Source organism: Ostrea edulis, chromosome 9, assembly GCF_947568905.1.
Source record: "Ostrea edulis chromosome 9, xbOstEdul1.1, whole genome shotgun sequence".
In the NCBI taxonomy this organism is placed as follows: Eukaryota; Metazoa; Mollusca; class Bivalvia; order Ostreida; family Ostreidae; genus Ostrea; species Ostrea edulis.
This window is the reverse complement of record NC_079172.1, coordinates 10352317-10377735: the sequence shown is the minus strand read 5'-3', so window position 1 is coordinate 10377735 and position 25419 is coordinate 10352317. Positions and strand designations below refer to the sequence as shown.

At 34.4% G+C, this 25419-nt stretch overlaps 1 protein-coding gene across 1 annotated transcript; it reads left to right on the top strand.

Annotated features, from left to right (window-relative positions):
• The first annotated feature begins 4925 nt into the window (after positions 1–4925).
• LOC125658876 (signal recognition particle subunit SRP72-like) lies at positions 4926–25346 on the top strand. The gene is made up of 20 exons (XM_048890313.2): positions 4926–5087; positions 9137–9254; positions 9386–9506; positions 11732–11797; positions 11882–11959; positions 12391–12502; positions 12652–12727; positions 13213–13293; positions 14124–14181; positions 14513–14644; positions 14992–15120; positions 17849–17986; positions 18228–18323; positions 18442–18545; positions 19376–19453; positions 20890–21021; positions 22425–22474; positions 23818–23925; positions 24039–24081; positions 24987–25346. Exons 1-20 carry the CDS (start codon positions 4976–4978, stop codon positions 25156–25158), a joined length of 2004 nt encoding a protein of 667 aa, XP_048746270.2. The 5' UTR covers positions 4926–4975; the 3' UTR covers positions 25159–25346.
• The last annotated feature ends 73 nt before the right edge of the window (positions 25347–25419 follow it).

Here is a 25419-nt window from a genome sequence, read left to right as displayed (position 1 = left end):
CACCTTAGAATGAAGCGCACAGAGGACGAGACTGATATTCAACTCGAACGAACTCGTCAAGAGGTAACCAAGGGGGTATCCCTTTTATTTCAAAATGTAGAGGAACGAAATATAGAACAAAACGTTTTGTTATTTCGCTTTTTCTATCTATTTTTTTCTTTATTCGTTTATTTATTTATTATCATTATTATTTAGGGATAGACAGTAAGTAGGCCTAAGCCTAATTTTAAGTAATTTATTTCCAATACATAAATCATATTTATAGTGATTATCCAAAAGATAGATCTATAAAGAAATAAAATTTACGTTGCCTGGCTCATTTAGGCCTAAGCCAGATATTTTTTTCTCTATTACACATCATGCAGGTTTTTAAAATTCTTGCACAAAATGTTCATGGACTCTTTGAATGGTTTTCTTAGGTGTTGGTATTCTATACAGTCAAATACAAAATGGAATTCATCTTCTACATAGTCAGACTATAGGGATATGAACATGAAATTGATAAGGGATCGGGGGGGGGGGGGGGGGGGGGGCTTGTAGGTTGGGCCTTGTTCGAAGAGTTTGATTAGGCCTAAACATATTTAATTGATATAATGAAGAGGATCGATATCAGAAACATATATTAAATTTTACAACTTACAAATTGCTTTCTTCTATATAAGCCCCCCCCCCCCCCCTCCCGACAAAGAGTGGAATTTAGCACTACTGAAATTGCCGGGAAACATAGGTCTGTCATGATCATGCATAGTCATATACATGTAGGCCCTATATATACATCCAGCATCAAGAAAAATTAAATGAATAATCATGTCGAGCAGGAAGGCCTCTACCAAAATCGTGAATTTCATGATCCCCGGGGTAGAGGTTCTGACTCCAGAGCAGTGCCAAAACAAACGATGTGCTAGGTTAGTCCTACGTAGGGGTAACAAGCGTTAATTCATACAGTGCCTTCAATATACCTAGATAGCTAGACTAGCATCTAGGCTAGCCGCTACGATCTTGAACGCAGCCCAGGTGACAGATTAAGGCCTCTGGGCCTCTTGTTTAATTATCCTTAGCTTATGCCTTTGATACACATTGTTTTGTGTTATTTGAAAAGGAGTTATTTAAGACTTTAATCAACACTTATCTAGATAGAAAAACGGAACATTTTCTTTAATACTATTTTGAAACTGGTTCAAAACCATTCGTGGAACGATCTACCGTTGATCCAATATGGGCAGGCGGTAAATCTAGTACTCAAGACTCCCGATGATCCCGGATTGCGATGTTTTATAGACAATATTAAAACCGGCGAAGATAATAACTTCATACTTCTCGGGAACAGTCTTTGTTACGACGGCGTATTCGTGCCAATTTAACCTTTTAAAAAAAATAAAAATAAATCGTTTGTACGATTTATTAAATCGTAGAAACGATTTTTAAAAAAACGTTTGTACGATTTAGGAAACCGTTTGTACGATTTAAAACGTCGTTTGTACGATTTAAAATGTCGTTTGTACGATGAAAAAAAAGTGTCTAAATTGATTCACACAATTAAAAAATATGATAATAAGTATAAATTCTTAATGTCGCCTACCCAAAAGCGGCAAATCTAATACTTGTGTTGTAAATACAAAAAACCGAAAACGGACATTTTTAATTGAATGTATGATTTTATAAAGATACCTTTTAGATCACCTGAGTAAACTCAGGTGACCTATTGCAATCGGTTGTCGTCCGTCGTCGTCCGCCGTGCGTTAACAATTGAACATTTTTAACTTCTTCTTGATAACTACCATTCCAATTCTTTTCATATTCGGTAGGAAGCATCATTGGGACAAGGGGGGCATAAATTGTAAATTTCAGGACTCCTGGGGGCCTAGGGGCGGGGCAAAAACAGCCCAAAATGGACAAATTTTCAAAAATCTTCTTCTCAAGAGCCACACACGTAAAAGAAAAAAACTAAATGCATAATGATGTAGAGCAGGAATGCCTCTGCCAAAATTGTAAGTTTCATGATCCCTGGGGTAGGGGTTCTGACCCCAGGCGGGGCCAAACTTGTTATATAGTGTTTATGTGTAAATCTTCTTTAGTGCTATTGATACTAAATTGAAAGTAAATAGATACACATATTTAGAAAGAACAGGTAGTCCTTTACCAAAAATGTAAATTTGATGATCCCAGGGGTAGGCGTTTTTTGGTATCAGGGTGGGGTTAACTTCTTGATAACTATGACTCCAATTCTTTTCAAATTTGGTATGAAACATACTTGGAACAAGGAGAACATAAATTGTAAATTTCAGGACTCCTTCACCCCTGGGGCCTTAAGACCGAGGCAAAAACTGCCCAAAATTGACCAATTTTCAAAAATCTTATTCTCAAGAACCGCACATGTACAGTAAGAAAAGCTAAATGCATATAGTTATGTAGAGCAGGAAAGCCTCTTCCAAAGTTGTAAACTTCATGAGTTCTGACCCCAGGGTGGGGCCGAACTTGTTATATAGTGTTTATTTGTAAAACACTTGAATAACATCTTCTTTTGTGCTATTTATACTAAATTGAAACTAGATGGATAGAGCAGGTAGTCTTTTACCAAAATTATAAATTTGATGATCCCCAGAGTTACAAGGGTTTTGACCCAAACTTACTTCTTAGTATGTAGTATTTATGTGTAAGTTTGCTGATACTGTATAAAATCTAAATGCATACTTAGGAATAGCAGAAAAGGGTGTACTAAAATGGTGAATTTCATAACCCAGGGTTATGACTTTAGGATGAGTCCAAATTAGTCATATCTTTTGGTGTTTTAATGTTAATACATGTATACCTATTATTTAAAGCCTTTCATCAGTGTATGCACTTTTGAGGACAGTGAAGTTTTAAGAACACATCTTGTTTTATACTTTTTCTGAACATTAGAATTTAGCTTAGATATTCAGAACAGGGATTTTTTTTTCTAGATTTCATAGCTCATGGAAGTAGTGATACTTTTCACTAGTACTCAGGTGACCGATAAGGCCTGTGGGCCTCTAGCTTGTTTTTAAAAAAACCCACGATGTTGAATAGTTTTAATAATTCCAAAATATACACATATAATGTACTGCCGACTCCCGATGGTCCTGGATTGCGATCAATGACTTATAGATAAATTAACTGTAATGAGGATTTTGCGGTAGAACTACGTCCACGTCGTAGAATCGGGGAAATACATAATTTTTGTGGCTTAGAATTCTGCCATAATTTGGAACCACAAAGAATGCCTAATAATGGTAAATTTTATTAATTTTGAAAAATGATTTCTTTCCATTTTAATAGTATTTTTCTTTGGCTCATATTGTGTTATATCTCTCAACCCTCCTAGATGTTTGTTAACCGTACCGGTATCGGTGTCCGTTTTCGGTTTTTGTATTTACAACACAGTACTAGATTTACCGCTTTTGAGTAGGCGAATTTTGAAGAATTTATGCTTATTATCATTGTTTTTTTAGCTCACCTGAGCTGAAAGCTCAAGTGAGATTTTCTGATCGCCTGTTGTCCGTCGTCTGTCCGTCCGTCCGTCCGGCTGTAAACTTTTTACATTTTCGAATTCTTCTCCAGAACCACTGGGCCAATTTCAACCAAACTTGGCCAAAAGCATCCTCGGGCAAAGGGCTTTCAAGTTTGTTCAAATGAAGGGCCATGTTTTTTCAAAGGGGAGATAATCACAAAAATTCTTCTCAAGAACCACTGGGCCAGAAGAGCTGCAATTTACATGAAAGCTTCCTGACATAGTGCAGATTCAAGTTTGTTCAAATCATGGCCCCTGGGGGTATGATGGGGCCACAATAGGGGATCAAAGTTTTGCATGCAAACAATCTAATTAAAATTAGATGTTAGTATGTGAGCGGATCTAACATTTAATTTTAATTAGATTGGCATGCAAATACATGTATATAGGAAAAATCTTTAAAAATCTTCTTCTCAAGAATCACTGAGCCAGTAAAGCTGAGATTTATATGAAAGCTTCCTGATATAGTGCAGATTCAAGTTTGTTTAAATCATGGCCCGCGGGGGTTGGATGGGGCCACAATAAGGGATCAAAGTTTTACATACAAATATATAAGAAAATCTTTTAAAAGATTTTTCTCAAGTACCACTGAGCCAGAAAAGCTGAGATTTACATGAAAGCTTCCTGACATAGTGCAGATTCAAGTTTGTTAAAATCATGGCTAAATAAAAATGTGCATGCTTTTCTGGAGAGTTCTATTTAAAAAAAGGATCAGGGGGTGGGGGATTCGCCATTACTAGAGCTAGCTACGTATTTTCAAAAATAACTAGTCCTGCATGAACCTGATCCCGGTACCTCAGTAATTTATCGCTTGGTTTGTGGGCGAGAGGTCGTGAGTTCGAGAACCGTTACTGTCATTGCCGCATCAAACCTAAGACATAAACAAAGACAGTGATTGCTCCTTTGCCATACACTCGGCGTTTAAAAGTGGGAATCGCGAGTCTTTCCGTAATGACCTTAAAAACAGATATCCCGTGTCGCTGCACAGGCGTTGGCACGATAAAGAACAGTCATTGCTACGGCCCTGTGTGCTAAGCACGTCTACAGATGTGGTACATCAGTGACGTTAACTAATGAAATCCTTCGTAACAAATCAAAATAAACATTCCCTGGATACAATACAAATGAAAAATTATACAATGCAAATGGAAAATATAGAATACAAATGGAAAATCATATAATACAAATGGAAAATATAGAATACAAATGGAAAATTATACAATACAAATGGAAATTATACAATGCAAATGAAAAATTATACAATGCAAATGAAAAATTATACAATGCAAATGAAAATATAGAATACAAATGGAAAATTATACAATACAAATGGAAAAGATCAAATATTGCAACGTTTGACATGCCATAAAAATAGGGAGTCGGCAGTACTAGATTTACCGGCTGCCTCACAAATCGCCATCAATTTCCGGTAAAATTCTGTGCAATATGGCACAAAAGTCAGAAAAAGATGCTCCCTCTTTATCTGCGCGATTCGCTGAGTTGAACAAATTCGCACAGAATCAAGAGTACACAAAGGCTCTAAAAGTAGCTAATAGAAGTAAGTCTGATCTTTACATGCTGTGTGTTACAGGGGACCGGACAGTTATTGTAGATCGAATTTTCTCTGTAACCCATGTGATACTTGCATGTATACATGTCTGTACTGTAGACTTTAAAAAGTTTAACTTTTGTGTAACACTGTGAAAACGTGATACACTGACTAAAATACTGTGTACTAATATGTTGGCAGTGCTACCGTTTGAGCGAGTGCAGCTACAAGTACAATGTATATTTTGTAATGTTCATGCTTTGATCAGGTTCAATTTAAACAATATCTATTTGCCAAATATTCAGTACATGAATGAAATTATGCAGGAGAAACAGCTTATTTTAGTTTTCTCCCAGAGTTTTATATTGAATCAATCTAACTAGTGAGGAAATGATTGTCGTCGACAATCGATTGTCGATCATTTTTGGCTCTTCGATTCCGATTATTGATTTTATTTTTCATAATTGATTGTCGCCCATACACTAGCTGATAACTAATTCGAGATTCTTCTGACTGTAAACCTTGTTTTTTATATTGTGACGTGTGGGGGAGAGTCAGCGTGGACTCCATATTGAAAAGTGGGGATTCAGCGACGCCAGCTATTGTCGCTGCTTTACCTACCTTTTACAGCTTTATTTCACAGGTTTACTTTCCAAGACGCATGGATTCAGTTATCAGATGCTTATTCTACAAGTTAATCATGACTAATACGATGATATCTCCATATAAAAAGCTTTAACACTGACAAATGAAGCATCACTTTGACTTAGGGTGCTTCCTCGCCATTCGAGCTCTTTGCGCATGACGTCAGCACACAAATTTTCAATCGGCGTCAAAGTAGTCATGATTAACTTGGAAGAATACTCATCCGATAACTGAACCCTATCAAGATCCATGAAATAAAGTTTTAAAAGGTAGGCAAAGCAGCGACATTAGCTGAATTCCCACTTTTCAACATGGAGTCCGCTCTGAATCTCCCACGCAAATGTCTCGATATAAAAACGGGGGGTTAACAGTCAGAGGAATTTTGGATTAGTTGATGACTTGATAGATATATATATATATATATATATATATATATATATATATATATATATATAAAGCACTAAAGAACCAACAACATTCAGTATCCAAAACTGTCGGATCTATATTAAATAGATACAATGGTCAGGGAAAATAATTATATAAAGCACTAGAATGACCAACGACATGAACAATTGGAATTGTCAAATTTTCGGGACAACCTGTCCCTTCGTCAGGACATGAAAGGATTACATTATGGAGTTTTCTCCATAATGTAATCCTTTCACGTCCTGACGAAGGGACAGGTTGTCCCGAAAATTTGACAATTCCAATTGTATATATATATATATATACATGTCTGGATTTTTTTTTCTTGAAAGTAAAACCAATTTTAATGACATTTCGATATACCTCGTAATTAAGTACATTTCATGCTAAACAATAAACTCAACAACCAGCTAGTACTTTCATGTACATACAGTTCTTTTATACGTCTGTTATAAACGGCAATGTCTACTGGATGGCATGTATGGAAACAGTTTAAATTAACATATTGACATTCTATTGTTAATAATCTGGATTTGTGGCTAGAAAAAACACATTTCATTCCTCGTTAGGCCTAGTAGGCTAATATCTAGATGTGTGTATGATGCACATATCCGGGTATAAAACTAAAATGAAATAACCCCAACAATAGTAATGCCTCGTTCACACGAAGAATTTAATTCGCATTAAACGTAAGTTAATGCGAATTAAATCTGAACCGCGTTCACACGGAGATTTTAATGCGCATTAGTTTACTTCGAATTAAAATTGACGTCGCGATTTAATGCGAATTAAATTTACTTCGCATTAGCTCCGTGTGAACGCTAAGCGAAGCTAATTCGAATTAAATGTAGACGCATGCGTAATGGCCAATTTGGGTCACATGCATCATACCCATGGTCAGCTATATATATTAATGTTAGTTTTGTACGAAAAACTAAGCACAATGATAATAATCACTAAAAACATGTACAAACAGCATGTCATTAGATAATGTCAGACGTAAATCTGTGCTCTGCATAGGCATACTGAGTAATACATGTGGAAGGAATTGTTTTTAAATATGACAACAATGTTTTAAAATAGTGATAATATGATTTTCTTTTTTAAAACATATGCCGCTCATTGTTAATTTTTATACCATATGACGTCACAGTAGACTTATAATACGTATTAGTAATTAAAAATTGCGTCATAACAGTAGTCAGCGGAATGGTGAAAAAGACGTTCCGAAGTTTTAAAATTGGGCCCATGAACAAGCAATAGATTGTCTAGATTGAATGCTGGTTGTCGGAGGAAATAACAAGTAATTTCTTGGGAACATATAAATAAACACGACAAAAAACTCCTTATGTGTAGATCAGAATTATGTATGTAGGCCTAAATTGTAAACATGTAGTATACTACATGTAGGCCTAAATAGCGTTTTGAACAAAGAATTCTGTATAGATCTACACAATATTCATTAAAATATCTATAAAAATAATTTTCAATAACATAGTCTATTCTTTGATTTATTTCGCGCACCCTTTAATAGAGATGCATACGAATTTAATGCGCATTAGTTTACTTCGCATTAAATATTACCGCCGTGTGAACGCTATTTAATTCGAATTAATTTAATGCGCATTATTTTACTTCGCATCAAATTTGATGTGAAGTAAAATTTAATGCGCATCCGTGTGAACGAGGCATAAACATTTATCAAATACATGTAAATAACGATTATGTCGATCATTGATCGATACAGTTCTTCCGATTATGATCAGTTATGAAATTTTTCCGATTATTCAACACTAATTCTAACTCCATCACATTTATTTTAATAATCTCAATAATGGATGTTTTCTATCCAGCCAAAGGATTGAATAGCTTAAATCAATGGAGTTTGGATATGCTTTACTTGAGTTAATTATTGTCATAAATGCATCAATATTGAACCGATGGATTATATTTATTTTAAAATATTGGAAAAGGAGGAAGTTAACATGTATGCTTACAAAGTCCATGTCATATAAACCTGTTCTTAGACTAATTGTATGATAATATAGAATAGCTTCATAGTTTGACAGAAAAACTTTTAAAAGCATACGAATCCCATTATTTGAAAGAAAAGTCTTTGTGTTGGATGTGCATAGGTTTTTTTCATTGAAAGTTCATCTTGCGATTGATGCTTTATATTGGTCAGATTTGTCAAATTCAGAACCTGTGCACTCTTGCATAGTTTAACAATTGTCCCGGTAGCATGACTTTTACAAATGGAAAGAACAAGTATTTAGATACGCCACTGTCAGTCTTATTATGATGTACGCCAAAACGTAGACATGATATCACACATCATCTTACCCTGCCTTTCATCAACATTGCACTTCGTTAAACATTTCACCTAATGGTGCACTGAATTTTGAGCTAGGAGACCACAATATTAGGATGATAATCCACGTAAGTTCACAATTACAGTCCAAGGTGTGACTTTGCGAGATCATCTTCATTTTTGACAATTAAGAGACTTCTGGGATTGGCATAAAAAAAATTCTTGTGTAAGGTTTAGATTTAGCTCGGATTATTTCGCGCGCTTTTGAATTAGTCATTAGAGCTCGCAGTACGAGCCAGCGCTCGCTATAAACACTCAATTATGAGGTCATCTCTTATTTAGCAGAAGAACCCTCACTCCCACACACCTCAAAAAACCTTGATTCAAATGACAAAATATTATGGAATTCTCTGTCTAGTACGGTGATATATGGTGTCTGTGTATTTTTCTTTATGAAAATGTTCAACATTTTATCTTACATTTCCCAGTTATTCCAGTTTGAAATAAGTATAACTACATTAATATAATTATACACATAGTAACAAATTTCTGGTGGTCTTATTCTAAAAACAGTACCTATGACATAACTTTCATAATGATTATCAATAATGTAGTACACAGATATATCGTACCTGTATTAATGTGGTTGGCTAAGCTTGTACTGCTTTCATTTCAGTTGTGCATGAAAATGGAAAGAATTCCACAGCCTTTCAGTGCAAGATAATTTGTTTAATTAAACTGGACAAATTTGATGAGGCTCTGACCCATATTCATAAATCCAAGGAATTGTCAAGGTACAATCAAGAAGGAATATGCAAACAAATGTGTTACAGTTTTTAATTGATGAGATATTTGCATTTCTTCATTTTTTATGATAATGTTACGTGTTTGTTGTTTAATCTAACAGTTATTTTTGCTTTTACAGTTATGTAGCATTTGAGAAGGCGTACTGTGAATATCGTCTGAACAGAACACAGGATGCTCTCAGCACACTGAGAGGAATATCCCAACCAGACACTAGGATCAAGGAACTGCTGGCACAAGTGGTTTGTCAACTTTCTAAAAAGATAATTTAAATAGATCATAATGACATTTACGTTACACATTTTTATACGCCCGTCTTAAGACGGGCCGTATTATGTTATGGCCTTCATGTCCGTCTGTCCGTCTGTCTGTCTGTCCGTCTGTCCGTCCGTCTGTTAGCTTTTTCGTGTCCGGCTCATAGCTTAAATACTATAAGGCCTAGAATAATCAAACTTTGTCAGTTGATACATCTTGGGTAGAAGGTGTGTCGCACATTAAAACCAGGTCGCTGTGACTTTTAATTAAGAAGATATGGCCAAATATGGTAAAACCCTGTCCGGCTCATAACTTGAAAACTATTTGATCTAGAATCATGAAACTTGGTCATCTTATGCATCTTAGGTAGAAGGTGTGTCACACTGTACTTTAAGGTCACTGTGACATTAAGTTGAAATGATTTTTTGAAAAAAGTATGTTATAATTGGTACAATCCCTACTCATATAAGAGTTTTGTAGAAAACCTCATTCAAAAATGTTACATCAAGAAAACACATATTTTTTTTATGATATACTGTACAGCTTTTTTTTAGCCTATGTAATGTTTCCTTTGTTTCTAACAATAACATGAGAAATTCCACTTGTCCCATGGGAGTAGCATGCAAAGGGCATTTTGACAAGACTAATTAATGAGTTTTGTGTAGAGCATCTCTGATCAACATGATCAAGCAGGTGTTATCTTTATCTCTAGGGAATTGGGCAGAGAGATCTTAGCCTCTTAATTGCAGATATACCAGAAATTATTTGTGAAAGTGAATTTGTTTGTTGTGGTTAGTCTTTATTTTCAAAATTAATTTGACATTGTACTATATAATTTTTAATTTTTTTTCTCAACAACCTATATGCAGAGTATCATTTCTCACTAAGACAACAAATGGTTGCAATATGTATAAAGGCCTACTTTAATGATTAGTATTTTGATGTTTTGTTATGGCTGTGGCATTGTTCAGAAAAAAGATATACAATGAACAAAGCTGCAGATTGGGCATTTGTGTAAATCTGAACAGATGAAATAGTATTGCAATAACCATATTAAAAAATGTTAATTCAAGAAACTACACATTCTTCATTATATACACTGTACTATACAGCAGTATATAACAAACAAATTATTTCTTTTGTGTCAGTAACAAGAGAAATTTCCCTTGTCCCATGGGTGTAATTATCAAGCAATTCAGGAGGCATTTTGCTAACAGAAAAATTGCATTCTGTCAAATTACAGATTAATTAATGAGTTTAGAAGATTTCTGTTACAGCAATCTGATCAAGGAGGTGCTATCTATATCTCTTGCAATCGGGAATTGGGCAGAGGAATCTGGCCTTCTAATTGATCTGTCAAATTTTAGAACAGTTCTAATTGGTAGCCATTACTTTGAAAGTTAATTTGGTATAAAGTTTAAGAATTAATATGATATTGTAAAATATATTTTTATTTTATATCTCAACAACAAGGTGCAGATTGTCATGTCTCACTAAGATGACAGTTTTACAGTCTAAGAATAAACATAATGACTAATGTTTGATGTTTTATTACGCTGTGCATTGTTCTTCATTCCTTAAAATACAATGAGCAAAGCTGCAGATGTGCATTTCTCAAGTCTAACACAACCAGTTGAGAAATATATGATGTATTATTTTTTTCTAATTAATAACTACACCATAGGAGATGCACCAGTATTTGAAATAACCGTTTTTAATCTATATTTATTTATATTGACATCACCATGCATATTTTACTTTTATACTTGAAGATTTGACAAAGGCAGATACTGATATGTGTATTTTTTGATATGTTGAATAAATCAACCTTTTTGAGTACTCCCATTTATTGTAAGTTGTTTGCTTGGATAAAGGGCTATCTTACACTTTAATCATTTCATTGAAACCATTTGGGAAAATGTTTTTATATCCTTTTAAAAATCATTAAGCTTACATTATCAATATTTGAAGCAATGTCACATGAGGCCATAAAGTAGGTAAGATTCTTAAAGGAAGGTTGACATTTGGTTCCATGCATACCTATCTCTTCATGGTGATATGTTCATGGTAACAATATGTGACGGGCGTATCATGTGCCGTGGCGGTGCACTTTATTAAGTGTATAAGATCATCACATCGGATACTGCATATTCAGTGTAAATTCTACTTTATTTTGGAATATAACTCATCTGAATTCAATATTTGATTTTAGCTGTACCGTCTCGAAGAATATCAAGAATGCTATGATCTTTATAGAGATGTCATTAAAAACTCAGAGGTGAGGTTTGTCTTTTATTATGTCTCTCTTTCATCATATTGCACAAAACAAATGGCTGATATTCTGATTTTAATTCTTGACTAGGATGATTATGATGAAGAGAGACAGACCAATCTTTCAGCTGTTCTTGCCTCACTGCAACTCTGGGATGGGAAAACCATGGTAAGTTTTTTCTTCTGTACTGAAATATTTCAAAAACCAAGACATTTGGTTTGGAGGTTACAAACCTTTTTTGAGCATGTTTTCATTTCAAAGTGAAACTCAAACTTTGTACTCTAAATCGTACTCATGCTTAAAAGTGAAGGTTATAAAACTTTTATAAAATCATTTTGACATTCAAATGGAGTAAATGCTTAAGATTTTTCGAGTATGTTTCAAAGCTTGCTCAGAGTTGTACACAAAACAAACATGGCTGAGTTTTAGTATGAGTACGGTAAAAGTTAACTGTAACCTCCAGGCCAGGTCTAGAATATACTTCTCAGCAACAACTGTTTTAAAATAAGATTTAGAGTATAGATACAAGTATGATGAATTCCTAAATGTTTCTTGGAATCCTGATAATAGTGTAACACAGTTGTCTCTCTCCTTTAAAGGATGACCCAGGTCTGGAGGAACATTCATATGAACTGTGTTACAACATGGCTTGTTACCTTATTGGGAAAGGGAATTATAAGGGAGCAGAACAGAAGCTGAAGAAAGCTGAAGGTAACAACACAGCACCCTGCTGACAGATATACAACTGTTTGTTGTCAGTTCTTTAACAATATAGTTTTACTGTTGATATGTTAAATTTTCTATTCAGAATTTCATGTGTGTTTTAAACTTTCTATTCACAAATCAATGTGTTTTGATAGTTTATTGCAAGCAGAGTTTTGAGGATGATCCGGATGTGACCGAGGAAGAGATTGAAGAGGAACTTGGGATCATCAGGTAACATACATGTATATTTCAGGATTTATTGATTATAGTATTTCAATGTATTTAGGCATTCATCCGTGGCTGATGATATAACGATTTCGTGTTTCTAAAATATCACTTAAGTGTTAGTAATTAAGCAGTGATTGATTGAATATTTCATCACAGATGTGTTGTGTGCTCGTTCGGTCAACTTCATGCGAAACATTTAGTACACTTACATTTTAATCAACAACTTTGATCAAAATTTCATTTCTGGCTGTGCTTATCAAGTTGAATACACCAATCATTTTGCGAATAATGTGCATGTATATATTTTCAGGCTTTGTGCTTAGTAGTCTTGATAAAGTGAATTTAAAGTACTCGTACCCAAATGGTTGCATCTACAAGATCAGTTTCATTTTAATGTTATGTCAGTTAACTTTATAAGATATCCGTAATTTCATCAGCAGACTGATAACCAGGCAGTAATAACGTATTTATCAATGTCTTTCTTATAGAGTTCAGCTGGCATTTGTATTGCAAAAGCTTGGCAAAAATGAAGAAGCCCTGCAGCTCTACAACCAGGTTCTCAAGAACAGGTACAAAATTACCTATAATAAGTCTGCAATTACATTGTCTGTTCACAAATGTTAGAAAGTGTTCAAATGAAATAGAGAGTAAGAAAGAAATATCGAATGTGTTTGACATCACAGAATGAAACCTGTACAAATAAGATATCGACTAAATCACTTCCTCTTCAAGAGAACTTTATTATTAACACAAATGTTGGGTGTTGTTTTGACACGAGAGACGATATACAACTTACAATACAATACATCAACACAGTATCATACATGTATCTCGATATCATAACAAATTGTAATGTAACAAAGTGAGTATTAATTTGTCTTCTTGACAACCAAAACAAAATACAATAAAAAATCAAATTACATATGCTTTGAAATTGATATTGTTCCCAAATTCATGATTTTTATGTACATGGTGTGTTCTCAAATCAGATACATATTACATATAATCATTTTCTGCACTGGTAGCCATTTTCTATGTGTGCACTAATGACAACACAATACAAGGATTCTGATTGGATAATTAACATTCCATCCACTAATCAGAATATGTCTTGTATGTACTTTTATTTTCCATTTTAAAGGTCATGTGTGTATGGTTTCGTACCAATATAGCAATGCCTGTGTTAAGCATATCATAACAAGAAATGTTGGTATACCGCCCCACTTCTATTTATCACAAAAAAATAAGGTTCTTGCTAATGTTGTTGTTGATAGGCAAAGTAATTTTTAAAGAATAAAACATTCATATGTCTCGAGGATACATCCGGAAAAACAAGGTCTCTGAAATATTGTGTGGTGAAAGAAAAGGGATTTACAGTACCCAATATTTAAATTTTCAGACCTGATGATATGGGTCTTCTAGCAGTAGCCTCTAACAACGTTGTCACTCTCAATAAGGTAAGCATGATATTAAATGAAATTTGATCCAAAGTTTTCCATTTTTTGGGCATATTTTCTAACCTATTATTTGTTCAAATGCAAAATGATATTTAGAAATCGTACTGTAGAATAATTTTTGTTGTGGCTCAATTTTCATTGATGTTGTGGGGAACTCCAATGAATTCAAGACCTGAACAAAATACAGAATTTGCAATATAGAGAAACCACATGATTACATCCCAACTAAGCTATCAAACCTTAGTAATAAGTGAAAATTGGCCCACTTTTAAATCTATTCTGAAAGTACAGTTAATCATGCTGTGCTGGTAATCCTTTCTTTTGTGAATAGGATCAAAATGTCTTTGACTCCAAGAAGAAGATGAAGCTTGCTACTGGAGACAACCTAAAACAGAAACTGACTTCCCCTCAGAAGTGTTCCATTAATGTTAACCAGTGTCTGCTGCACATGTACACCAATCAGGTAGACTTCTGTGATATTGCATATTTTCATGCACCACCAAAAATGTATATTGTATTCCCAGTGGTATCAGAGTTATTTTAGAATATTTTTGTATGTCTACTCCAAAGTTTTGGGTACTTCAATTACCTTGTCATAATCTGTAAAGTTAATGCTTACTAATATGTTTATGATCGATAAGAAATTTTACCTCAAAAATCTACATCAGAATTAATTTTTTATTTCACAAAGATCATTTTTGGTCATTATATTTAATTATTGCCAGGGAAAACTTGTGTGTAAAATTAGGACAAAATAAAATTAAGTACCGTATGCACCAAATTTATGGTTGAAGTGTTGTGTATTTGCAGGCAGAGCAGTGTCACACCTTGGCAGGAAAGCTGAAGAAGCAGTACCCAGACATGGCCTCACCTGTCCTGATAGAAGCTGCTCAGTTTGTGAGGGAGAAGAAAGCAGATGAAGCCCAGAAACTTCTTAATGTAAGTAATGCAGTGGATATACAGAGTTGTTTCCCTTCACTTCTATCCTACACTCTATCTATCTTTAGGGGGAAAAAATTGTTAAAGAGACATAAAAGTCAAACAATCAATCAATAATGATAAATATTGCCTACTAGATTGGAGGTGTATATACACGTAGGAACACTTCCTTCTATATAAATCTTCTCTTTCCCTACCTTCTCATTCCTGTCTGCCATTCTATAGGTGTTTTTCCCATTCTGTGATAGTGTGACTTGGAGACTAAAGTTTTCATCTATTTCTTGTACATGTAATATCTTGACACCAGCATTAACCCTGGGTCTGAGAATCGTTTCTAAGGGGCTGTACCCTGGGTCTGAGAATCATTTCTGAGGGGCTTTGCAAACATTACCCTAGGGTCTGAAAATTGTATCTGCGGGGCTTTGTGAATATGGCCTTGGGTCTGAGAATCGTTTTTGAGGGGCATTGCAAATGTATTTACTTTTACAGTTCCTCAGTATTTTTTATGGAATTATAAATTATATACATGTCTAAGGCTTGAGAACAGAAAAATTGCAGTAATCGAATGTCCACTAATAACATTTAGGTCAAAGTAAAATATATAGGTATTTCCTATTTCACTCCTCAAAAATTTAGGTAAGATAGGAAGGTAAAACATTTCATTTTATTTAACCATTTTATTCGAAATCTTAGTTTTTAATACGTTTTGGTATTTAAAAGGTCTATATACATTACAAATACTTTTCAAACATTGTGAAGATCCATAGTAGTCAAAATTTAAATCAGAGAAACTCAAACGCGAAAATATAAAAATTCCAGTTTGAAAATTGCAGATTTTTTTTTTAGTGATATATACTGTCAATGAAATATTTAGGGTTGACAGCAAAAATGTTGGTAGGGTGGGGAAACCAGAAACACGCGTGTTTTATTTTGGCCTTAGTAGTTAAAATCTCACTGACAAATGTCAAATCTTCCTACATACCCAATTCCTAATTGAAGGGCCAAAATTAAAAAGTTTTAGTGCTTTTTGTATAAATATCCATGAAAGACTATCAAAAGCTTTTTCAAAATCAATAAGTAGTAATAATCCAGGTATATTTTCTTCTTCAGTATAGTGCATTATATCATAAATAAGCCTTGTATTTTCCCCAATACATCTGTTGGGGATGAAACCTGTTTGATCTTGATTAATTATTTTGTCTATTAAGTATCTTTTTATTCTATTCGCAATACAGCCCGATGCAACTTTATACACAGTGTAATAACCAAGTAATTGGTCTCCAATGGTCTTTAAATATTGTCTCGCTTGTCATCTTTCGGTAACAGTGTAATAATACCATGTCATTGTGTAATAGAAAGACTGTTATTCTTGTACCCATAGTTAATAGATCTAACTACAAAGAGACCAATATACTTCCAAAACATTTTGAAGAATTCAGCAGAAAAACCATCAGATCCTGGGGATTTATTTGATTTCATTTTGTAAAGGGTATTGGAGGCTTCTTCAATGGTAATGTTACCTTCAAGTGATTCCGATTCTTTATTTGAAGTTTTGGAGCATCTTCAATACCAAGCTCATAGTACAAGTCTATAATTGTGTTTAAATTGCTTTTTGTATATAATTGTTCATAGAATGTTTTTGTTTCCCTTAATATTTCTGATTGTTTATAAATTACTGTCCCATCATTACACTCTAATCTAATGATTTTGCTAGTGAAATTTCTATAAGTACAAAAATAATGTGATGGTTTTTCTCATTCTTCAATCCATCTAGCTCTACTTCTTACATAAATACCATGCAACTTATCTTTTCTAATGTTTTCTAATTCTTGCTTTTTACTACACAATTCATTGATATTTCTGTCACAAACATTTTCTTCTAGTAATTTGATATTTTCTTTTAATTCTTTTTCCTCATTTTCTTTCTTCTTTTTGATATATGATGCATAAGAGATAGTTTTACCTCTTATTTCTAAAAGTAATGTTTCTTATAAAGTTGATCGTTAATAGAGAAGGAAATGTCTGCGTCAGATATATCATGTATGTTATCAAAATTGTATACATCTGATTTTTTTCAATTTTGCATTTTCTGGAAGATAAGACTGATTTACAGATAGCTATTTTTAAAAAAAAATCATTTATTCTTGGTTTTACTGAAAATAATAGTCTGATACTAAATACTATTGTCTTATGGCTTAAATATTATGTGTACACAGTAAGATGCAATGAGAAGTCCTTGAGTGTGCATGCTGCAATATCCCATATGAATTTTTTTTGATGAAACACAAAAATTTATTTCGTATAAAAATGGTATAAAGGAAAAGTTTGATGCCCAATGGAATCTATGGAACCTGCTGTTTTCTTACACACACACCCCCCTCTCTCGCTCTTTCTCAAATCCCAAACACCTTCATTTTATGCTTTGTTTCTTTTTTGTTTGTTTTTTCTTCCCTGGATATAATATTAATGTTTATCTGATGTACTGGTACATGTATGTGCACACCAAAAAACAAAAAAAACAAAATCTTCCTGCATACTAGAAGACATCCAGAAATGGAATATGTAAATAAATTTTGAAGGGTTTTAGAAATTGATATTGTAAAAATTGGTTTAAAGTAGCAATGAATGATGTACATGTATTTCAAAATTTATAATCCCGAATGATTACTGGAGTTTGTTTGTTTTATGTGTGTGGATCAGAATTATTGAATGAGATTTCTTGTAACAGGACTATGCCGGCACCCATCCAGATAAAGCATTGACCACCAAGGTAGTGATGGCCCAGCTATATCTCACCCATGGCCATGTGTATGAAGCGTGCAACTCCCTGAAGTCATTAGGGGATCTAAGATACAAACCAGGAGTGGTAGGTTCATATTTTACTTGTTGATGTGTAATATATCTATTTAGAAGATTTTAAACATTTTAAAGCTCAAGCATATTTTGAACATATTCATGTAAAAAAAAAAATTACTCGGTGAATTGTTTAAGTATTGTGATTTGACGTCCAATTAATCAAGTTTCTGAATTAATTTACAGACATGTAGAAAGTACATGTTATGAATTTGAAGTTTTGATTACTAAGTTTAGTGTGTGACCTACTACAGGTGTCCGCCCTAGTGACATTGTATCTCAACCAGGAAGACAAGGACTCGGCCTCTGAGGTTCTGGTTCAAACTGTGGACTGGTACAACAAAAACCAGGTGAGATCAGATTACAGGTAAAAAAAAAAAAAAACATAGTTCAGGCCAGCACTGAATGTGCCTGTCTTTCACATTCAAAGGGATATTATCTATGATGTTATTGTTCCTGTTATTTCAGCCAAAGTCGCCCTCCCTCCCAGTATTGATGAGAGCCAATGCTGACTTTCAGTTAAAGAACGGGAGTCCTCAACAGGCAGCTAAAATGTTGGAGGAATTGAGGAAGTAAGATTTATATTTATCGTTTTTGGTCATTATAAAAGTGCATGTGTGTTACTCAGTGCCTGTGTGGCCCTGAATAAAGGAATCTCTGTCATTAGCGACTGCATTTTATCTCAAGAGTGCCCCCCCCCCCCTCCCAATCTCTGAATTCACAGTGTTATCCTGTAAAGTAGATGTGTATATTAGTTGTAAAAATTAAACGATGTATTTAAATGAAATGACAAGAATTTGCGGAAAATTAGAGGGTGTGTTTTTTCATGTCAGTATATTAAAAAAAGAAGTAGTCTTAAATTAAAGTTTGTTAAAATTGTCATTTTATCATATAGCTTTACTTTGAAATCTTTACAAGATACTGTGAACATTTTTGAGGTCAGCACTTTTTTCATCAAAATTGAATTAAAAATTATTTCATGAGAATTTATTGAATGAAGATAGTTTTGTATGAAATATATACAGGGAAATTTTTTATTGGGAACTCAACTTTTTGGCCAAGGAGTGCACATGTGTAAGTAAAGTCCACAGAGTTAGCTTTGTAACAGTGCATGTGTGAAAGTTTCCATTTCTTAGATCTTATGTGAAATGACCATAACGACAATCCAAAACCCAAATGAACTTCAATAACGATAACATCCCAGATTGTGACATACACAGCAGTTTAACAGAAGTCCCTTAAAAGGAGTTCAAAGTATTAGACTGTGTTATATTTTGTGGATTGTAATTAAACATCAGATCTTATCCAAGACGTCTACTTTAATAATGGAATTGCATTCAGATGTTTTTCTCTTTTGTTGAGAATTTTTTGTTACTGACTTATATGTTGCGGTGTTTTACAGGAAGAAGCCAGATGATCCCAGAATCTTAGCTCAGCTGATTGCTGCCTACTCTCAGTTTGATCCTACAAAAGCTAAACTGTATCCTTTATGTGGGCAGAGATGTAAGAAATGAGTTTTCTGTTGATGAGGATATACATGTATGCGCATGTTCATGATTTACTGATTGTGTCATCTAATTAAGTTTTTAGGAAATGTTGTTGCCTGTACATATACAAGCAAGGAATTTTATCATTTTTGACTTCTCTAAAGCCACAGAACAATTTGCGACCAAGCTTTTTAAAAAATGTGACCCTTGGTCGGGTGAGGCAACAAAAGATATACAAAGTTTTACTCTAGAATCTTTTTTAATCATTATTACAATGGCCAGACTATATGAAATCCTAATGTGGTATTTAGCGAGTCGAAATTTGATCAAAATTTGTCTGTTGTCTGTAAACTTTTCACGTTTTCAATTTTTCCCTGGTTGGTGGAAATTCAAGTTTTTACAAAAGAAGGGTCATACCCTTTTCCAAGGGGAGATAATTAAAAACACTTCTTAAGAACAAATAAACCAGAAAAGCCAAACTTAAAAGAAATATTGCTTGTATACTTAAGATTGAAGTTTGTTCATATCATGACTCCCAGGTTGGGGCAACAGTGTGGAATCAAAGTTTAATATTGATTCCTGGGTCAGAGCAGGACCTCAAAAGAGGTTCAAAGGTTAGTATTGGTTACACACATATATATAGGAAAAATCTTTTTGAAAATCTTCTTTAAAAGATTACAGTTAATTGTCAGTAAGTAAGCATACTCATGAAGTGTTTTATTATGTTTATGGATATCATGACACCCCCTCACCCACCACCCACCCCCCAAGCCAGAGCAGGGCCACAGTAGGGGTACAAGGGTCAATATTGGTTATAAATGGGAAAAATCATAGAAAATTTTCTTTTCAAGAACCACATGTGAACAGATTGACAAATTGATATGCAAGCATATTTTGTAATGTATGTTCAGTTTGTTCATGGCATGACCCCTGGGGCCTGGATGAGGCAAAAATAGAGACTTTGGTTATGTATTGGAATAATAATTATAAAATCTTCTTTTCAACAACCACAGATGAAAAAGAATTGTCAAATTTATTTGCAAGCATTCTCGTTCAGTGTAGTTTCAGATTTTAACATGTCATGATCCCTGGAAGGGGCCACAGTTGTTCAAACTTTAACATTGATGATATATTTTGAATTTTTAAAAACTTTTTGATGAATGTATATTCAAATTTACATGATTTTAGAATATATATGCAAGCAACCTCTGACATTACGCTTAGCTGACATTTATTCACACCACACCTCTTCTTGCTCAGGTGGGAGATAAGGCCCATGGACCTTTTGTTTGATTTGCCATGTGTGGGTCTATTATTAGCTGTTGAAGTGTACAAGATTTATCCCTCTGTAAAAGTAAGGCAACATGAGTGAACATTCTTTCTCTTTATAAGAAATTTTTAATTGCGAGCTTCTTTAACGCTGTCTAAGAGTTAGTAAGGACCTGCCCTCAGTAGAAGAGATAGCACAAGATATTGACGTCGACCAGCTGGAATCCTCCTTCAGCACACTCGGTCCTAAATACATGAAGAAGAAAACTGATGCTGCACCTTCTCCTGGGCCGTAAGTTTCTCCAGCATTCTGAGTAATAGGTTGTGTAATTCTGAATACAGTGAAACTTCTCTAAACTGGCCGGCTCTCAGACCGAAAAAAAATGGCCGGTTTAGAAGGATTAGAGACATTTTATCTCAATTTTCACGAAGTAGATACTGTTCACTTTGATCGGGTAGTCTATGATCAATTATCGGTGGAGATCAAATGAGTCCGCTCGTACCTACAGGTAAATATTAAAAGAAATATACTCGCTGAAATCATCTAATTTTAAACTAGAAATCTATAACAGAATAATACATAAATAAAACACAGGCTTATTATTGGAATTTCTCTTACCTATAAATACTCTGTTTACATCTATCGTTCATGTCATTAACAAATTTGTTTTGACATTTTTAAAAAGTACAGTAGTAAATATGAAATTGTAATTTGAATATTTCTTAGGAATTCTAAGTCTATGGAAACCAAGAAAATTAATTTTTCTTTTGATAATTATCATTTGTTCTTTATCAACTACCGCTTATGTCCATACAATAATATGATGCAACAATGTGGCGTTAGATACTGTATTCATTCAATATGTCAGTATCTGTTTATTACATTTTGTACAAAATTTGGAAGGGTCATTTGGATTAGCCAAGTGTCTGTTAACACCCTTGACAGCACAGGTAAACCATAGAGGTCACTTGTGTTTTTCACACATCCGGTTGATAATTTCCCACCTGGCTGGTCAGACATTTTCACACCTGGATGATCTTGATCACCCATCTGGCCAAAATTTTCTCATCTTCAAAAAGTGGCCGGTATTATAAGGGTAAATTACACGTTTGTTAACAAATGTGCTTTAAAAAGTGTACGGTTTTCGGAGGTAGCTGGTTTTGTAAGAATTTGTAAGGAAATATTAAGATTTCTGCTGGGACTTTGAAAATTGGCCGATATTTAGGGAGAACCAGTTTTATGAGGGGCCGGTTTGGAGAGGTTTCACTGTAATAGGTTGTGTAATTCTGAGTGATAGGTTGTGTAATTCTGAGTAATAGGTTGTGTAATTCTGAGTGATAGGTTGTGTGATTATGAGTATTAGTTTGTGTAATTTAAGACATATGTATCCTGTGTAACCTTCAAACAAGGTCATTCTCTGAAAAGGTAGAAGATAGTCTACTAAAACTTTACTGATTTCTTTTTGACTTAATTTTTTTGTAGAAAGCAACAACAGAAACAAAATAATTTTGTGTTCAGTGTCATTTAGCAGTAAAAGAATATTTTACTTTGTATTGACTTACAAACTAATTGAAATTGGGTGTTAGATCCACCTGCATACTTGTTACACAAACATTTCTGTTGTAAGTGATGAGATTTAACATCTGATTTTGATTATTAGATAGTATTCACTTTGAAGCCTTGTTTTATTGTAGCGGTGGTGATATGATCGTACAGAAGAAGAAGAAAAAGAAGAGGAGGAAGGGTATGTACTGGTTAACTGTGTCACTGCATTAAATGTGTCACTGCATTAAATGTGTCACTACATTAACTGTGTCACTGCATTAAATGTGTGACCATTGTAACTGTGTTAACTGTGTCACTACATTAAATGTGTCACCTTGTTAATTGTGTCACTGTGTGACATTGCTAAATATGTCACCTTGTTAACTGCCACTGTTAACCGTGTCACAGCATCTTGTTAACTGCCGCTGTTAACCGTGTCACAGCATTAACTGTGTCATCTTGTTAACTGCCGCTGTTAACCGTGTCACAGCATTAACTGTGTCATCTTGTTAACTGCCGCTGTTAACCGTGTCACAGCATTAACTGTGTCATCTTGTTAACCGTGTCACTGTGTTTAATGTGCCACTTTGTTATTGTTAATTTTGGTAGACGGGCAAAATGTCATTGATTGAAATCTCATTTAAAGGGAAAGGTAACCCTAACCACATTGTTGCCTTCATGAATAAAGTATTACTTACTGATATCGTAAATGATCTTCTTTAACAACAAAAATCCTTGCTTAACAATTAAATCAATATTAATCTATCTTATATTTCAAATTACCCGCTGCTAAGAGAGCGGCCATTGAAGTTTAATTTATTACGTCACACCATCGGTTCTGGTTTATTTCATCAGCAGCACTGTAAACATGACAAGTCACGTAAAGTTAAGTTTGGAGTCGTATAGATTTGAGCCCATTCTTTCGCAAGAGGAATTTAATAAAAGAAGACATTCAGTTGAGTCGCAGACCAGGCAGATGGTACTCAATTCTTCATAAATGTACATGTCTCAAACCTCAACTTGTCATTACGCAAATGATGGATCCACGGTTGTTTTCAAATAACCTTTTTGGGTCAGGAATTTCGGGGGGAAAACTTTTTTCAACTCTCCCCTTTGCATTAGTGTAATTAACTGCTTGACAAGAAGGCATCCACCTATTTACAATGTATTCTTAAAATCTACCACAAGCACATTTTTGATGATCTTAGAATCTCATCAAAATCGGAATAGATAGTGCGACGTCAAAATTATTGATTTTTGTGGTCTTGAATACAAAAATTGATTTTTGTGGTCTTGAATACAATAGAGTTCCACTTCATGGCAGCCTCTATAGATGGCGGGAATTTCAATTTTTAACATTTTAAAATTAGTACTGAGGCTTATCTAGGCCATGAATCAACAGAATAATATGATAAATCTTTATCATGTAATTAATCTTATCATTTATTATGTAAAAAAAATTTGGGTTGCCTTTCCCTTTAATATCTGTTATGTTAATGGTATGCAGAATGACTGCTACAGTGAGTTTAAAATGTTTCACAGGCAAGATGCCCAAGAATCTTGATGCCGAGATCGACCCTGAGAGATGGTTACCTAGGAGAGAGCGGTCATATTACCGAGGAAAGAGAAGGGACAAACGGAAGGAAATTGGTACCATTTTTACTCAACCATTTTACACATCAGTTTAGCAAAAATTAATTGGATTGTGCTTTGAATGTCTCATTATCATGCACTCAAATTAATGTAAATATTTTCACTCGTAGGTAAAGGTCCTCAAGGAGCTACCAGTGGAGTGACCGACAGCCTGTAAGTAAAATGATTGGAAGTCATTGTCGCTATTTTGCCAATATAATTGTAGATTTTTGTATCACACGATATGGTGAAATCAGTTCGCAAGAATGTATTAAAACCACAAAAGCTATTTTCTTTTAGAACTTTAAAAATAAAAGGGAATGGTTTCTCACAAAATAACACAAATGTTAAGGGTGCAAGTTGTTTCCTACCCAGACCATTTCGTACCCAGGTTACTTCCTACCAAGAATACTTCATACCCAGTTGGCAGAGTATGTAGTGACTCTTGATAAAATCATTAACGGTTGCTCAGTGGTAGAACATTCACTTCGTAACTGGGAGGTCATGAGTTTGAGACCCGCTTGCAATATGGCCACCTCAAACCCAAGATGTTAACATAGGTTGTGTTTGCTCCTTCGTGAAGTGCTTGGTATTTAGAAGTGAGAATCACGGGTCTTTCGGATATGACCTTAAAAACAGAGGTCCCGTGTCGCGGTAGGCGTTGGCACATTAAAGAACCCTCTCTGCTATGGCCATAAGTGCTAAGCATAGGTGAAAGGTCAAAATTTGTGATACTTCACCAACAGCTGGTGACGTCTCAATAAGAGTGAAAAATTCTCGACGGGATATAAAAGAAACAATCAAACCTTGGGTGTAGGGTATGAAATGATTCCCGAAATTAGAATACAGTATGGCAATCCGAGTGCAAATTTGTCAGGGTATGAAGGGACTGTAATTAAATGATAGTGTGCAATCGTATAAATAAGGAATCTGTAGTAGTTGTTCTTTGTATGAAGTCCTCTGTCTTTAAAAAATTTATGGAAAATCTCAGACAAAATTTCAGCATACATGTAGATGGAAACAAAAGTAAAGCAGGAGAAATGGAGAAAAATTCATTGTCACTGATTTTTTGTTAACAGAGATGCCAGCAAGACCCCAGGTAGTGACCCCAACTCTCCTCATCCCGGGACTGCTTCTACGACCAGTACAACTGCCCCATCCCCGGCCCCTGCTGCTCAAGGTCCACGTCAACAGAAGCCAGCCCAGGCCCAGAAACGAAAAAAGAAAGGGGGCAAGGGTGGAAAGTGGTGATTCCTGGACACTGGAAGGGTGAAGAATTAGGGGAATGCTTATACTGATTGTATTAAACATGCATAGACATGTTGTGACCAGTCACTAACTTCATTTTGAAATCTTGGTGTATTAGAAAATTTCTTCACCTTTTTTTTTCAATGTAAATCTGTCTTCAATACAATAAACAGGTCGTGGCTTGGAATTTGCTTTATCTTTGTAGTTTTAATTTAACAAATGACCACACAAAACTGTCTACAGTTTAAGATATAGTTGAATGAA